The sequence below is a fragment of the Dasypus novemcinctus genome, chromosome 9 (assembly GCF_030445035.2).
Source record: "Dasypus novemcinctus isolate mDasNov1 chromosome 9, mDasNov1.1.hap2, whole genome shotgun sequence".
Lineage (NCBI taxonomy): Eukaryota > Metazoa > Chordata > Mammalia > Cingulata > Dasypodidae > Dasypus > Dasypus novemcinctus.
In genome coordinates this window covers 131,700,221-131,716,551 of record NC_080681.1, presented here as the reverse complement: position 1 = coordinate 131,716,551, position 16,331 = coordinate 131,700,221, and the positions used below count along the sequence as shown (strand labels likewise).

Sequence of the window (16,331 nt, the reverse complement as noted above, 5' to 3'; positions counted from 1 at the left end):
GGGGACGAGGGGGGCCTGTCTCCCTCTCCCTCTTTGCTCCTCTCACTCTCCCCCTGACTCTTCTCGAGGAGCATCCTGGGGTCCTGCAGGCAGGTGTGGGCTCCGGCTGCACCTTCCACCTGCAGGTGTGGGTGGGCCCAGCCACCCCTGCCCTGACCAGCCTGGAGACAGGCCAGCAGCGGCTGGCGCCCCAGAGCGCTAGCCGGGGACCTGCTTCCGCCAGGAGAGCGGCGAGCTGGAGGCTCAGGACAGCCTTGCGGAGCCCCCTTCCGTGTACCCCTCCCCGCTGGGAAGGTCTCTAAAGAGGGGCGAGAACTAGCCCCAGCCTAAACCCCCAGCCTCCCAGGACGACGAGAGCGGTGGGCTCCCTGAGCCTCGGGCCGGCTGTGGGCGGCCCCCTGGCCGGCCCTCTCCTGCGCTTGCTCCGGCACAGCCGGCGAGGGGGGCCGGTCTCCCCTGAATATGCAGAAAACCAGAGTGTCTCCGGGTGGGTCCTCACCACCCCAGACCCCACAGCTGCCAGAACGCGCCTCCCGCCCCCACCCCAGGTCCCAGCTCCTGGGGGAAGAGGAGGTCCACTGGGACCCCCCCTGGCTGACTCCCTGAAAGGAGGGGGAGGGCCGCTTCCAGGAAGGTGGGGGAAAGGGGCTGGGCGGGGAGCGGCCACGGAAGCGCTTCGGGGAAGAGGGGCCTGTGGGCCCTTATCTGAGCCGCGGAGATCCTGGAGCCACGGGGGGGGGGGGGGGGGGGGGGGGGGGGGGGGGCTGTGGTTTCCGGGGCAGCGGGAGCAGGGCTCCCGTGGGTGGGGAGTTCCTGGGCAGGGCAGGGTCTCACCTCGGGGCAGGTGCACGCCAAGCCCCCACCCCAGCCGCAAGCCCGGGGCGGAGGGAGGGGCTCAGCACCGGGTCAGCGCTGGCTCCACTCCATCCTCCAGGCCCCTCAGGGCTCCCGGCAGCCCACCCCCCACTGCCTGCGCACAGCCAACCTAGGCTCCTCGGTGGGACCCTCTGCACCCCACGGCCTGGGCCCGCCCCCCCCCCCCCCGCCTCTGTCCTCCCCTCCCAACCCAGGAAGTGGTGACACGGAAGACCCTCCCCCTGTGCCCACCCGAAGCCTGCCCCTCCCAGAGCGCAGCGGGCACCGGGAGCGGTTCCACAGTGGCCCCTGGAGGGAGCTGGGGCTGGAGGGAGAGGAGGGGAGGGGGCGAGGGCTAGAGGGAAGAGGGGCTCCAGGGTGGGCGCTGCCCCCTCCTGCCCCCCCAGTGCCGCCTCATCCCCTTCCCCAAGGCTCCTCTCCAAGAGGCAGGTGCAGTGGGGGCAGCTGCAGCCCGGAGGGGCCCGCGCCTGGGCAGGGGGCTCAGGCGGCTGGTGCCGTCTGAGGACAGCGGGGGGAGAGGCTGCGGAAGAGAGGGGTGGGGCCCTGCCTACCGCACGTCAGCACCGTCCCCACGCTGGCATTTCCCACACAGGCCCCCTGGAATTTCCGTGCTGAGTCAGAGGCCAGTGGCTTCCTCAGAGAGGCCACAGAGTCCGCACGGGCACGCTGACCCCACGGCCGCCCACCCAGCGCAGAGGCCCGTCCCCCCACTCCACGGCCACCGGCCCAGCGCAGGGGCCCGTCCCCCCCACCCCACGGCCGCCAGCCCAGCGCAGGGGCCCATCCCTCTGTGGGCGGCCAGAGCCTGCGCCCGGGGATCCCGAGCATGCTGTGCCCGGCCCTGGGGCCACCAGGGTGAGGAGAGCCAGCTGCCCAGAGGAGGGGGCCGGGCAGCTGGCCGGACCGTCGTCCTATTGGCTGCCCTGGCAGCCCCTGCGTGGTGCTCCCTCCTTCTGGAAACTTCCTGGAGTCTCGTGATGAACCCCTCATCCGCATCAGCCCTCGTGCCCGTAGGACCAGCTCCCCTGACCGCCGTCTGACCAGTCCCGGCCATGTCACCGCACTGGCCTCATTTTTCTTGGTCAATGTGTTGTGACCAGCACTTCCTGTTTCCCAGCCAGCTCTGCAGGTTTCCAGGGCCCCGCGTGCGTGGGGTCTCCGAGAAGCTCCCGGGGCAGGGGTCAGCCTCAGCCGTGGGCCCACTCCCTTGCAGACGTGCCGCCCTCCCCACCCCATCGAAACGAGCCTCTTCCTTCCATCACTCCCACAGGAGCCCACAGGACCCCATGGGAGGGGTGAGATTTGGGGGTCAGCTGGAGCTGGGGAGCCGGTGGGTCACCCCACCCTTGCTGCCAGCCGCACCTGCCCAGCAGTGGGACGGTCGAGGGGCTCCTCAGCGGGCAGCAGCTGTGCCCAGGGGCCTCGTCAGGCCTGACCCGGTGCCAGAGGGGCCTGGGGGCTCTGCTAGTGCCAGCTGGGTGCCCTCCCCAGGCAGATGGCCGGGGGCTTGGACGGGGCGGTGAAGAAGCACCCTCGGGGCACCCCTGTTCCTGCCAGAGCCGCCATGTGCCTCCCCCCCTCCGACGCAGGCCCCACTGAGGCCGCCCCAGGAGCTGTGCAGTCACGTGACAAGCGTTTATTGATGCCCAGACAGTGCTCTGGGCGTGGAGCCCCGGGTCGCCCGGGGATGGCTCGAGGGGCCTGCAGGCCCACTGGCCAGGCCACCAGGGGCTGGGGCGGAAGTGTCCATCTCTCACATCTGAGGCCTCTTCTGCTTAGCCTGGGTCCAGCCACCGTCACCAACCTACCCACTTCCGCCGTCGAGGGGAGTGGGGTCGGGCCTGGGGCCGGGCGGCGCACCCGGGCCCCCCAGGTGTCTTCCAGGGGGGTCCCCAGGACAGAGTGGGCTTGGGCAGCTCACACCCACAAGTCCCCGAGCCGGCCCTTCTCCTCTGCCGTCCGCTCTCCACGCTCCTCCTCTGGAAACTGGCAGCTGCAGGCGTCCTCGGCCGGGGGCGACGGCAGAGGTGGGTGGGGCTCCATGGGGGGGCTGCGGGAAGAGGGCAGGCCAGGGGCCCCGGACCCCCAACCAGGGCACAACCGACCTGGGGGCACGCGCCACCTCTTCAGCTGCCAGACGTGCAGGCTGAGCTGGACGGAGACCAGGACGAGGACGCAGACGGCCACGGCGAGGAGGACGGCGGTCAGCGGCCGGCGTGGCGCAGCGGGGGGGTCCTGGGTGCACGTGGCGTCGTGCGTCATGTTCCCAGGGAAGACAGTGGGCAGCCCGAGCCGGGAGCAGCTGAGGACACAGGCCCAGGCCCTGAGCGGCCCCGCGGCGCACACTGTCCTCAGAGCCGGGGGTGGGGCACGGCAGCCTCGGGTGTCCACCCCGGCAAGGCCCTTGCCCCAAGCCTCCCCTCAGCAGCCCGGCCACCTGGGACCACCCAAAGGATTCCCCGGGACTCACTCTGTCCAGGGCTTGCAGTGGCCGTCGTGGCCGCCTGAGAACGTCCCAGGGGCGCAGTCGATACACTCAAAGCCAAAGACGAATCTTCCTGGGGACAGACCAGCAGAGTGGGGGGCTGCGGTCAGCACGCTGAGCTGGGGGGCATCCCAAGTGGGTGGGGAAGAGGAGAACAGTGAGGGGGGGTGAGGGCCCGGCCAGGGGAAGAGGGGTCCGCAGGGTCTTAGCCCAGCCCGGGAGGCCAGTGAGGACCCAAGGGGAGAGAGGAGGTGGGGTGGGCACCCCAGCTGACCCCTCCCCAGCCCATCCAATTACCTGCGGAGTCCCCTGCGCTGCACCCCCAGCCCCCAGCACTCTGCCTGGCCCCTCTCCTAAGAGGAGGGCCCCTAAGGCCTTAAGCATCCCCTAAGAAGAGGCGGCTGCTCCTTCTGGAGAAGGGGGGACCCCAAGGGGGCTGGGAGGACACGGTTCAGGCCATGTCCTGAGCAGGCCTCGGTCCACGCCTCCAGGAGAAACAAACACGGCCGGGTGCCAGGACCCCAGGACCCTGCTGCCCACCTGCACAGTCCCACACCACACATTCTCATGTGACCACACAGGCACGCCCAGCCCCTTACTCGCTGTGGATCTCCCACGGCCTCGCCCCTGCAGCCTCCCCGCTCCTGCACGCACAGCCCTGCCCCTGCAGCCTCCCCACTCCTGCACGCACCGCCCTGCCCCTGCAGCCTCCGAGGACCCACCTTGCGGCTGCACCCGCTGGCCTGGCAGGCAGGTGTGGTGCTTGCAGCTGCTGCACTGGGGGTCTGCACAGTGGTACTCGGGCGTGGCACACGTGCAGTCTGGCTCTGGGCAGCCCCTCTTCTCTGGAGCAGACGACAAGGCCTTTTCACAGCTGGACCGAGTCCCCTTCCCCAGGTTAGGATTGGGGGAAGAGCGTGCCGGGGAAGGGCCGCCCCGCGCCCCTGTGCGCACCGTCCAGCTCCGTCCGCCCCTCTGGCTTGGCTGACCCTCCCCGCCACTGCCCTGAAGCTGCCCCCACCCGGAGAGGACGAGGCGCCGCAGGAGACCGCCTGCTCTGCCTGCCCTTCCCACCCCTGACGCTGCCTCCAGCTGCCGGGCACCCCTGACGCTGCCCCCCACATGCTGCCTGCTACTCACGCTTCCACACTGAAACTTGGGGACCCCTCACTCTTCCCACCAGCCCTAGGGGCTTTCTCCCTGCAGCTGAATCCACTGGCTGACACGGTCCAGCAGCCCCTCGCCCACAGGGGCACGTTGGGGGCAGGGCACGGGGCAGGAGTTGCGGCGCCAGGACCCCAGGCTGGGCAGGGAGCCGTGGCCTGGGTGGTGGCTGAAGGCTCACGGAGACCTTCCACCCCCTCAGCCAGGGCAGCACCAGAGCCCTCCTCCCACTCAGGACCCCATCCCACCCCACCGCACCCCTCACCCCGGGCCCACACCCAGGCACCCTGTTCTCCCCGTGGTTTGCGCCGCCCAGCGCCCCTCCTAGGGGGCCGCATGCCGGCCCCGCCGCCCTTACCCGCGACGCAGGAGCTGCAGCAGCGCACTTCCAACCCCGTCCCTCGCAGCGCACGGCCCAGGCCGCAGGGCGGCTCCCGGGAGGGCTGCTGCCCCAGGCCCAGCACGCAGAGCAGCGCGAGCCCGCAGCAGGCCACCAGGGCGCCCATCCCGCCGCGGCCCGCGCGCGGGCACTCGCGCCTTTAGGGCCCATCCTGCTGCCCCGCCCCTTCCCCGCCCAGACCCCGCCCCGCCACTAGCCGCGGGGACCCGTGGGGTGGGCGTAGACCGGGTGGGGGCGGAGGAGGCCGAAGAGGAGGGCTCTGGGGCCCCGGAATTCCGATGGGGCGGCGGAGCCCCCACGTGGCGAGCGGTGGGCAGGCGCCCTGGTGGGATCTGCGCAGAGGCGGGAGCTCGCGGCTTTCCTCCCCAGATGGCTCCAGACGCGGAAAGGGGGCGCCCCTCCCTGGCGAGTGCCTGCGATGGGGCAGACCCCTGCAGGTGCCAGGACCTCTTCTGTGGGGGGTCCTTCCAGAAGCCTGGGTAAGGGCAAGGGGTTCTGGGGAGGGGGAGGCTGGAGAAGGGCGGGGCCCAGTGGGCCACGGGCTCCTGGGGGCGCGGAGCTGGCGCTTCGCTCCTCGGGGTGGTCTGTTGGACACACCGGGCGGACCCGGCAAGGTGTCGGCACTTTGCTAGTCATGGGCAGGGGACTGCCCGGAAGAGTGGGCCCGGACTCCGGAGTCTCCCGAGACCCTTGGCGCCGCCACCTGGAAGCCGGGTCATGCGGTCAGCGGGACCCAGCTCTGGAGCCGTCCACACAAGAGGAAAGAGGGACGGCCTCCAGGATGGCCCATTGCGACCTGGCTCTGTGGTGGCCCTGGGGCCAGGCCCGAGGCTGGGGGGTCCTCGGCTGAATGAAGGGGGTGTCTGCAGCCTGGGGGGGCTGGGAGGTGACGGACTCGTGAAATCTCTCAGGCTCTGGCTTCGGCCTGAGAGGACAACTGAGGCGCCTCCGCCAGCTTGGACAGGACGTAAGAGGGGGTCCATTTGGGGACAAATCCCAGCAGCAGCCAGAGCTGGGCGTCAGGGCGGCGGCGTTTTGGAGGTCCCAGCAGAGACACCTTGTGAGCGGCTGGGGGAGCGCCCAGGGCAAGGTGTGGACCCGACAGCGAGGAGTAGCCAGGGGATGGGGGACGCAGGGGAGGCACCAAGGGGCCCGCGGTGGGGGGGGGGGGAGTCCAGCGTGGGTGGGCGCTGTGCCCAGAGGGGCGGAGGCAGTTGCTGTGTCGGCAGGAGGGGGGCGAAGCTGCTTCCTCGCGACCCTGGAGCCCTGCGGGGTCCCACCCCTCCCGGCCTGACATCCTCGTCACCACCCCCGCCCCACCCGCGCAGGCCCCCAGCCCCAGGACCTGCCCCAGACCGCTGACCCCTTCAGCGCCGTGCCCTCACATCACCTTCTCGGCAGGTCCCAGCAGGCCCCGCCCAGCTCCCCCACCCCCATGAGGGACACGTGTCACGCGTGGCGACGAGGCCAGAGCCCATGAGGACGGGTGCTTCAGGGGCGCCGTTTGCTGCTGAAAACTGGGGGAAGCGCTGTCTTCCCTTGGCAGGGGGAGGGGGGACAGGCGGGGGTCAGAGCTGGGAGGAGGGAGGGGGAAGGGGCCTCCGGAATGAATGCGGGCCAAGATCCAGGGTCCGCGAGGTGCCAGGCGTTGGACACCACGCAGTGACCCCAGCAGAAAGTCACGGGGCCCCGGCCGTGCGGGCAAAACCTCGGGGGCATCCGCCACGATCCGGGGGGTAGGGCGGTGCCGGAGCGCAGCGCCCGCCCTCACCCCACCTCGAGCCCCGGGAGGGTCTCCTCCCAGCGATGAGCTGGAGCCCTGGGCAGGGGTCGGGGCCAGGAAGGGGCCGGCACGGCCGAAACCCTCTTGCACCCCTGGCGGCGCCCTGTTCTGGGTTCTCTGCAGCGCGGAGAGGCTTTGCGGACAGAGCGTGAGCCTCGGGGTGGAGCGGCACCGTTTTTCTGGGCTGTAGTTCCGCTGACGCTGGCTCGGGGCCCACATCACTTGACATTTAGCGTTTCCACAGGGGCCAGGCTTCCTGGCCAGTTTCTGCTATTGGCCTCGCGCCTGGGACGTCCTCCACTGCCCCATTCAGGAACTGCCTCTGCACTTTCTTCTCCCGTGGCCTTGTGTTTATTTAGTTGAGGCTTTCACTCGTTACGGCAGGAGCTGCTCGGGCTTCCCCTCTCCTACCCTCGGCTTTGGGGAACGAGGCGCGCTCTCACGCAGGGAAGGCCGCGGGGCGCTGCGCGTGCTGTGTGCCCACAGCCCCGTGGGGACGCGTCCCAGCCCCTGACGCTGGTCCAGGACGGGTTCCTGTGCCTGCTGTGCCCTCGGCTCAGCGTGGAGGCAGCGGCCCGCCCTCCTTCGTGCCACTGGTGGTGGACGCTCGGGTTTTCCCGCTCAGGGCTGCTCCCAGCGAAGCTGCCTGGGTGACCGTGGCCACTGCACACGCGGGAAATGCTCAAGATCCGACGGCAGCTCCCGGGCCGCAGGAACGGCTGCCTTTGTCGGAGACCACCGGTTCCCCAAAGTGGATGCCACTGGCACCCCCACCCACGGGGTGAGCAGATGGGCAGGCCAGACCCCAGGCGCTCGGCCACACCTCCCGGCCGGGCCCGGTCCGCACGCTCGGCTCCACGTGCGTGTGGGCTTTGGGGTGGCGCGCGCTGCCCCGGGCGCTGCGCTGCCCCGGCCTCCTCCTGCTCCCACCTCGCCGAGCTGGGGGACCATATCTCAGTCAGACCGCGCCAAGGAGGCGCAGGCCTTGGGGGTTCAACATGCCATGGGGCGGGCTTCTCCCGAACACGTTTATTTTGGCCTTTTGAGTCATACCTCCCCAACCTCTGCCGGCGCGCCTTGGTTGGAGACCCCTCCCCAGCCCCTCCGCCATGTCTGCAGACGTGGTTTGTGGAGGGGGCGGGGTGTGCGCAACAGGCCGGGTGGGTATGCGCGGCATACGTATGAGGGTCCGGCCGGCCCTGGGGGGCGCCTGAAACGGCGCAGGGCAGGTGTGGGCAGGTACTGGCACCGGGCAGGGGGGCGCGGCCGGCCCAGCCTGGGGAGGGGGCACGGGTCCCCACGGCCGCCGCTCAGATCTTGGTCAGGATGGAGCACGCGTCGGTATGCTCCTCTTGGATGGGGGTCCGGAAGCTGCTTCCCCCTGGGGAGAAGGACAGGGCAGTGGGCGCAGGCGCGGGGGCGTGCGGCCAGGGGAGGGCTGTGCGGGCAGGCGCTCACCTGGGGGCTTGCGGGGTGGCCTCCAGACCCTGCGGCACAGGGCCAGGCCCAGGGCGGCGGCGGCGGCGGCGGTGGGAGCCAGCAGGCCCAGGCCCAGGCCCAGCGCGGCGCCTGCGGGGAGAGGGGCTGCCGGGGCTGCGGGGGCTGCTGGCCACGCCCACGGCCCTGCTGGACGGCGCCCATGCGGGCGCAGGCCCCGGGGCGAGGGCAGGTCTCCTTACCCCTGGGGGTCTCTGTGGGGGCTGTGGAGAGCTGCGGGGAGGTGGGCAGCGGGGAGGTGGGCCGCCGGGAGGTGGGCCGGGCGGTTGCGGGCTGCGTGCTCCCGGCCGGCTTGGGTGGGGGGCTGGGGTCCTCACAGATGGCGTCAGAGCTGTTGCTGGCAGGCCGCAGGGTCCGTTTCCCCACCGATGCGCAGCTGGGACGGGGATGGGTCAGGCCAGGGCCCCCGCCTCCCGCCCGGGCAGCCCCCTCAGGACACCTCTGTAAATGAAGGGGTCCAGGACCCCAGCCCAGCCCCCGGCACCACTCTGCCCAGTCTGCCCCCTGCCCCCTGCTCTCACTCCCGTGCTGGCCCCTGCCGGCCCCTCAGCCCCCAAGGCTCCCATTGACCTCTGCCCCCCGGCCCCCTCCCTGCTCCTGTCCCCCGCCCCCCACCAGCACACCAGCCCCAGGGAGCAGGACCACCCGATGCCGTGCGGGGCATGCACACGTGCAAAGCTGCTGTGCCGGGGCCCCACGTGCCCCCTCCAGCCCACACCTCACGGGGAGGCCATGGCGGGGGAGGGGCGCTGGCCCGGGGGGCCTCCCCAGGAGGGCCACTTACTCCGTCCAGGGCTTGCAGGGCTCGTCCCTGCCTGGGGAGAAATGTCCGGGCGGGCACGGGGCGCAGTCTGCGGCAGACAGCGGGACGGTCTCAGCACGGCGCCCAGCGCCGGGTCCCCGGCCCCCTGGTGGGCTCTGCCCGCCCTCGGGCCCCTCAGCCCTGCCACTGGGGTGGGGCTCGGCTCACCCACTCCGTGCTTGTAGCCGTCCTGCGTCTGGGTGCCGGGTCGGCAGCGGCAGACGGTGTCCCGAGTGGACGTGCACGCCTGCTGGACCTCGCTCCCGCTTCCTGGGGGGCAGAGGGGCCGGCCGGGGCTGGGGGCGCTGCCCGGGAAGGGGGGTCTGCCTTTCTGGGGCTGGCCTCCCGGCACAAGCAGGGGTCCCAGGCCGAGGGTCCCCGCACCTTTCCCCAAGCAGGAGCCCCTCGCCTTCCCAGGGCGGCTCGGGGCAGGCCTGCACCCCGTCCTGCACCAGCCTGGGGGGACACGTGGGTCCCGCCCCAGACCCCGTGGCTGCCCCCGGGCCTCCCTAGGAGTTGGTCCCTCCATGCTGCTCTGACTCAGCCCTCAGGCCCCGCGGTGGAGGTCTGCCCGGGGCGGGCGCTCACGCGCGTTGCACTGCGTGCAGGGCTTGCAGGTCTCGTAGTTGACGTCCTCGTTGTAGAAGCCAGACGGACACAGCTGGCACACGGTGTCCCGCCAGCGGTCGCAGCGCCTCTCCATCCCGTAACCTGCAGCGGGCCGGGGTCAGCGGTGCGGGGCCTCCAGGCGCCCAGCCACGCCCCCATGCCCCCCGGCGGATCCCCGGCGCCCACCTGGCTGGCATTCGCGGCAGCACCTGTTGCCATGGGGGTAGGTGTCTTCCGAGCACAGGAGGCCGGCTGCAGGGCCCAGCAGGAGCCCCAGCAGCAGGCGCGGCCGCCAGGACCCCCCCCAGGGCCCCATCCTGCGGAAAGCCGCGCCACGTCTGGGGCTTTCCTGGCAGGATGTGGCTATAAAGCTGCGGGGGGTGGGGCGGGGCCGGGGGGGCCTGCGCCAGCACCCCCAGCCCACTTGCTGGGCCCGCCCCCAGCCGCTCTTCTCCCCAGCCACCCCTCAGCGCAGGCTCCTCTGGGCGCAGACCCCCTGCCCAGGGGAGAAGCCTCCAGAGGCCACGCTTGTGCCTCTGTGAGGCCCCGATGGAAGGTCAAGGAAAACCTGGAACTCAGAAGGTTGAAATCGACTGTAGCCATCCTGTCTGCCTGAGGTGGTAAGTTACGTAGACCCAGGAAAATTCGTTGAGTACACGAGGGGATGAAAGCACTGTAACATTCAGAAAGGCCTGCCTTAAACACACAATAGACATTTAATCACGAGCTGTACTAGGTAAGAAATGTTTATAATTCACTAGGAAAACGAACCCTCAGTCATGATCACTTGTTAATTCTACATCATAGCTGGAATCTATTGTTAATTCTACATCATAGCTGGAATCTAAGATATATATATAGCAGGTAAAAACTTATAAAGGGAGCGTCTTCTTCAAGCACACAACTGCGATGATGCCTGTGCTTTCTTCAGGCATCTGAGTCTGAACCCCAACAAGTGGCGCCCAAACGGCCTGACGCAGCAACGAGGACAAGGAGGGGTACCGACCGCGGCCATACATTCCTGGTAAGGGAAGCTAGAGAATTCACATCCACGACTCGTAGCTATGGGAGCACAGTTTTGTAAGAACAGTCAAAATCTCTTAAGGTTTTGCAGCAGCGACTCAAAGCTGCTGGAGCGCAGGCAGCACAGGAGCAACCCGTGTCCTTTTTCAATGTCTCTTTGATTATTGTCCTTGGTTTCCCAATGAGGGTGCTGAGATCAGCTCAGCAATAGGCTGGCTCGAAGGGAAGGTGACACAGAACTTAAGAAATAAAAGAACCGGGAAGCGGACTTGGCCCAGTGGTTAGGGCGTCCACCTACCACATGGGAGGTCCGCGGTTCAAGCCCCGGGCCTCCTTGACCCGTGTGCAGCTGGCCCATGCGCAGTGCTGATGCGCGCAAGGAGTGCCCTGCCACGCAGGGGTGTCCCCCGCGTAGGGGAGCCCTACACGCAAGGAGTGCGCCCCGCCCAGCGTGAAAGGAAGCGCAGCCTGCCCATGTGCCACACACATGGAGAGCTGACACAGCAAGATGACGCAGCAAAAAGAAACACAGATTCCCGTGCCGCCGACAACAACAGAAGCGGACAAAGAACATGCAGCCAATAGACACAGAGAACAGACAACTGGGGAGGGGGGAGAAATAAATAAATAAACAAATCTTTAAAAAATAAAAATAAAAAAAAGAAAAGGACATAAAGAAAGACACGAGAGAGAAAATAAAGATGGGACTAGGGGACTCAACAGCGTCTGGAACTGAGAGCCTCGGCCTAGTTTCCGCCTCGTATTTTTTGGAAACTCCCAGCAGCTGTTTACTATCAGAACTGCCACATCTTCTACAATAATAGGGAGCAATGGCAGCATCTACGAAAAGGACCAGGTCATACAAAGTTCAAGTACAATCTAAACTCTTTTTCCCACAGAGGGGAGCATGGATTTGTGAGACTGAAAAAAGGTGGATGAGAAATTGAATTGTCATCATGAAGCAGGAGGACAGGCTACGGTTGAGCATGTAGCTCTCTGGGGCTTAATTAAATATGCACCTAAAGTCATACTGGAAACTCCAGAAAAAAGAGCGACCTCTGGAAACCAGCAAGGAAACTCTGAAAACTTCTATGAGCTACCACAAGGGTATAAAAGATGAAAAATGCAAAGCTGGCTACATGAAACCAAGTGCTTTTCTTCAACTTCTCTTAGTAAAGTCTCATCTCGAGAGCCTTTTGGAATCATTTCTCCAACTGTTCTGTGCAGTGTGAGACGGGAGAGTCCTGTAGAAAGCAGCAAAAAGAATGCCCCTAGCCACGACCATCCACGAGGGTGAGGGAGGGGCCCGGCCCCTGGATATCTGGGCTGTTGTGAAACCAGAAAGTACCAAGGAGAAAACTGCCTTCTTTGCAGCACACCAGTGTAGCAATAGGATAGGGTCTATGAAAACAAAAAGCTCTTGGGACATTGATGGGAAAGCTGCTAAAGAAGGAAAAAATCGGGAGATCTTGAAAAAGCCAACATACAGTTAGAAAGGATGAAGGAAGACAGCAGCAGATGCTGCCAGCCTGAGCCGTGTGCATGTGGCACTGAGCATTGTCCTGTGCATTATGGGGCGATGGGGACGCAGGCCATGCAGGGGATGCCAGTGCCAAACACTGGGAGTCCAAAGTCTGCGGTGAGGACCAGCGCTCTCATCACGTGGGAGCGGGGACATGCTTGTGTTTCTACTTCTGCAGGAATCCACAGGCTGCCAGCCCGAAACGCAGAGCCGTATCATGGACCTCTCCGAGCTGGGTCTCCGACCTCCCACCTGCAAGCCAAAGAGGACCGTGGCCCCGGAGGAGTTGGACTTTCTCTGCCTGCTGAAGCTTTTGAAAAATTGTCAGTCGAATGCTTTCTTGGCACCTTAATAGCTGCAATAATTTCCATCGTAGCACTGGCCGCTACTGCTGCTGTTGCTCTAACTACTTCAATTCAGACTGCTGAAGAATTAGATTCATTTATGGGCAATGTAACAAACTGTTGATTCAAACGAATATAGATAGTGAAATTATGTCTAGATTAGATGCTTTAGAAGCTGCTGTTATGTGAATAGGACGTCAGAAAGCTTTAGTTGTGCGAATTAAGTTGTTATGTGATTATAACTTTTCTCATATTTGTGTAACCCCCCTTTCACAAGATTTATCGAATGAAACTTGGCAAATAACCTTAATACTGCTTTTTCTCAGAATACATGGCAAGTGCTTGCCCTATTACAAGCCTATTTGTCTCGTAACCGCCACGAGCATAGTCAAAGACACATTACTGTGATGACGTCCACACTGCAAGACTTCTCCCCTTCCAGTGGGCTTCCACATCTTAATATACACAATTGGATACAGTTTGCTTTCATTATATTAGTGATTGCAGCCATTCTTTATCTATGCCACAAGTTTATTTTAAAAAGATCAAAAGACGATGTATTTCTTATATTTCTAGCTCATCCAAAAAACTGAAAAGGGGGAAATGCGGCAAACCAGGTTGCCTCTGTGAGACCCCACTGGAAGGTCAAGGAAAACTTGGAATGCAGATGGTTGAAAACGACCGTCGCCGTCATGTCTGGCTGAGGAGCCTTGTAAGTTACGTAGACCCAGGAAAATTAGAGCACACAAGGGGATAGAAGCGACTGTCACGCTCAGAACACAGCCTGCCTTCAGCACACAACGGGACATTTCATCACAAGCTGTGCTAAGTCAGGAATGCTTACGATTAACCAGAAAAACAAATTCTTAAGTCAAGTTCACTTGTTGATTCTGCATCACAGCTGGAATCTAAGATGTGTATATATATACCGAGTAAAAGCTAATAAAGGGAGCTTCTTCGTGCCTGTGCTTGCTCCATGCGTCTGAGTCTTGCTGGACAAGACTCTTCCCACTTCTGAACCCAACACACGCTCACGGCTCTAAGTACATGGGGAGGCTGAGGCAGCACGTGGGGGCAGCCAGGGGCCCAGAACCAGCACAGATAAATGCAGTGGACGGTGTCCAGCACCACGAGCACATGTGGGACTGTGGAGCTGGGGGGAAGGGCACCGGGTAAGGAACGGGTGGCAGCATGAGCGCGGGAGAGCGCATGAGGGCGCGGGTGGGTGCAGGTGGGAGCCGGGAGCAAGACAAAGCACCTGCTGCACTGAGCCCGGCAGGAAAGCAGGTGCTGCCTGAGTCAGCGCTGGGCCTGGCTTCTGGGGCGACACGTGCCTGAAAGCACGCACGTGCTGTCTAAGGGGGTGCCCCACGTCAGGATGCGCGAGCACGCGTGGCTGCTCCTGTGGCACCACGGGCTTCTGCGGCAGGCCGTGTGGACCACCTGCAGCCCATGTTGCGCCTTCAGGGTCAGGCTCCCCCGCCCTGTCGCCCGGGGGGTTGTTACGGCAGCGCGGGCAGTGGGAACCGAAACAGCGGTGCCCTGGCCCGACAGGCCGAGGCAGGGGGTGCATGGGCCACGCTCAGGCTGATGAGTAGAGAGGGAGGGATCACACCACCACCCGCGCACCTGCACACCTGCGCACGGGCGGCGCGCGCACTCGCTCTTTTCCTACACGCACTCGGCTTCTGGCACGCTGGCCGCCCCTGGGGAGGGCAGCGGGGCTGCGGGCAGGGCTGGGGCCAGCCTGCCCGGGTCTCTCCGGGCCTTTTACCGAGGCAAGGTGGAAATGCCACGCAGCTTCCCCGAGTGAGTGCGCGGGGCCTCCCCCTCCCGGCCGAGGGCAGGTACAGGAAGTGGGGCTCCAGCTCGGCTCTCTCGGCCCACCTGCGGGAAATTCCGCGCCCCCGCACACCGGCTCCCCGGTCTGCGCGGGCAGCCCCTTCAGCATCCCTGAGCCTGGTGGCACGGGGGTGGGGGGGCAGTGTAGGGTGCGTCCACAGCAGGCGCGGGTGGGCAGGGGCCGTCCTGCCAGGACACTCTCCAGGCCACCGCAGCGCCGGAAGGGGCACTGCAGGAGGCACATCCTGGGGCTGGACGGCCCCCAGTGCCTGCCCACCCTGTGCCCTTGCAGAAACCACGCTGGGCCCTCAGGCAGAAGACGCCGGGGGCGGGGGGCACACAGGCCGAGGCCCCCACGGCCGCCTCCCCTGGGGCACCTGACACGGCCGCGCAGCGCCCTCAGCCCACCTCCCCGGGGACAGCTATGTCGTCTCTGGACCACCCTGCGCAGCCCCAAGGGGTCCTCGCGGGGGGGGCAGGGCCACCCAGGCCGTCCTCTGGCTACTGCTCGTCCAAGGGCCCCTGAAGGACGCTGGCAGAAAGCCTGGCCCCGAGGCGGGCAGCCCTCACTGCGCAGCCCCTGGGGTGGAGACGTGCGGCTGCAGGGTGGGGCCCTCCAGGTGACCCGGCCTCCTCGATGACGCCGCTCTTCGTCCGAGGGGCACGAGGCCGGCAGGTCGCACCTTCGCTGCACACACTGCTCGAGCAGGGCACTCGGTGGCCTGGTGGCTCGGCCCTGGAGAAACTGACCGCGGGGGGCAGCTCTGGGGCCGCCTGCTTGCAGGGCTGGGACAGGCCCGGGGTGGATGGCCAGCATGCCCGCAGGTCACAGCGGCTGCCCGAGGGCTAGCCCCCGGAGGTGCAAGGAGACTAAATAAAAAAATCTTTGTGCGTCAAAGAACAGTAAAAGAAAGTGAAAAGACAGCCTACAGAATGGGAGAGGATCTTTGGAAACAATGTATCCAGTAAGGTTTTTGTTTTTAAGATTTATTTATCTCTCTCTCCTTCCCCCCCTCCCCACTGTCTGCTCTCTGTGTCCATTCACTGTGTGTTCTTCTGTGTCCTCTTGCATTCTCGTCAGTGGCACTGGGAATCTGTGTCTTTTTGTTGCACCTCATCTTGCCGCATCAGCTCTCCGTGTGTGCGGCACCACTGCTTGGCAGGCTGCACTTTTTTCATGCGAGGCGGCTCTCCTTGTGGGGTGCACTCCTTGCACGTGGGGCTCCCCTATATGGGGGACACCCCTGCGTGGCACGGCGCTTCTTGTGCGCATCAGCACTGCGCGTGGGCCAGCTCCACACGGGTCAGGAGGCGCTGGATTTGAACCCTGGACCTCCCAGGTGGTAGGCAGATGCCCATTCAGTTGAGCCAAATCCACTTCCCTCAATAAGCGTTTAACATCCAAAATACATAAAGAAATCCTACAACTCAATAATAAAAAGAAACAACCCAATTAAAAGTGGGCCAAGGTTTTGAAAAGACATTTCTCCAAAGACATTCAAGTGACCAGTAAGTATACGAAGGGTGTATTAATTCCTTTAATTAGTCACTAAAGAAATGCAAATTAAAACAATGACACACCACTCCACACCACTAGGATGGCTTCCACTAAAGCCTGGAAATACCGAGTGGGGCGTGGACGACACCGACAGGAGCTGCCTCCACTGCTGATGGGGACGAAAAGCCGGAGGCTCCCGACAGCTGAACCAGGGACCCGCGCGGCCGGCCGGCCCGCCCCTGGGAAGGTGCTGCCCAGAGCTGGAGGCCGGCCGCCAGCACGCCCGCACACCGCCTCCACCGCTCCCTTCCAAGCTGCCAGAAGACCGACGCGCCGGGGTCCACTGACGCGCACGGGGCTGCTCGGCCATGAGGCGAAGGGCGGGCGTGAGCTGCGTCGGAGAAGTACGCCACACGGAAGGACGGCCCTCTCGGATCCTGCTGCTGTGAAGTACTTAGAAGGTGCAGATCCAGAGAGGAAAGCAGA

The 16,331-nt window shown here is 65.2% G+C and overlaps 2 protein-coding genes across 3 annotated transcripts; both read right to left on the bottom strand.

The window, feature by feature from the left end:
• Positions 1-2,496: 2,496 nt before the first annotated feature.
• TNFRSF18 (TNF receptor superfamily member 18) lies at positions 2,497-5,046 on the bottom strand. Of its 2 annotated transcripts, none has more exons than XM_058304695.2 (4): positions 4,884-5,046; positions 4,084-4,206; positions 3,347-3,434; positions 2,497-3,199 (listed from the first exon to the last, which is right to left on the bottom strand). In XM_058304695.2, the coding sequence occupies exons 1-4, from the start codon at positions 5,029-5,031 to the stop codon at positions 2,794-2,796; spliced, it is 765 nt and encodes a 254-aa protein (XP_058160678.1). In that variant the 5' UTR covers positions 5,032-5,046; the 3' UTR covers positions 2,497-2,793. The 2 variants fall into 2 exon arrangements, with proteins under 2 accessions (XP_058160678.1, XP_058160679.1); XM_058304696.2 differs by having other exon boundaries at positions 2,497-3,178.
• Positions 5,047-7,036: 1,990 nt separating this feature from the next.
• On the bottom strand, positions 7,037-12,413 carry TNFRSF4 (TNF receptor superfamily member 4). The gene is made up of 7 exons (XM_058304692.2): positions 9,803-12,413; positions 9,596-9,718; positions 9,176-9,277; positions 8,990-9,056; positions 8,388-8,581; positions 8,167-8,277; positions 7,037-8,089 (listed from the first exon to the last, which is right to left on the bottom strand). Exons 1-7 carry the CDS (start codon positions 9,930-9,932, stop codon positions 8,019-8,021), a joined length of 798 nt encoding a protein of 265 aa, XP_058160675.1. The 5' UTR covers positions 9,933-12,413; the 3' UTR covers positions 7,037-8,018.
• Positions 12,414-16,331: the final 3,918 nt, after the last annotated feature.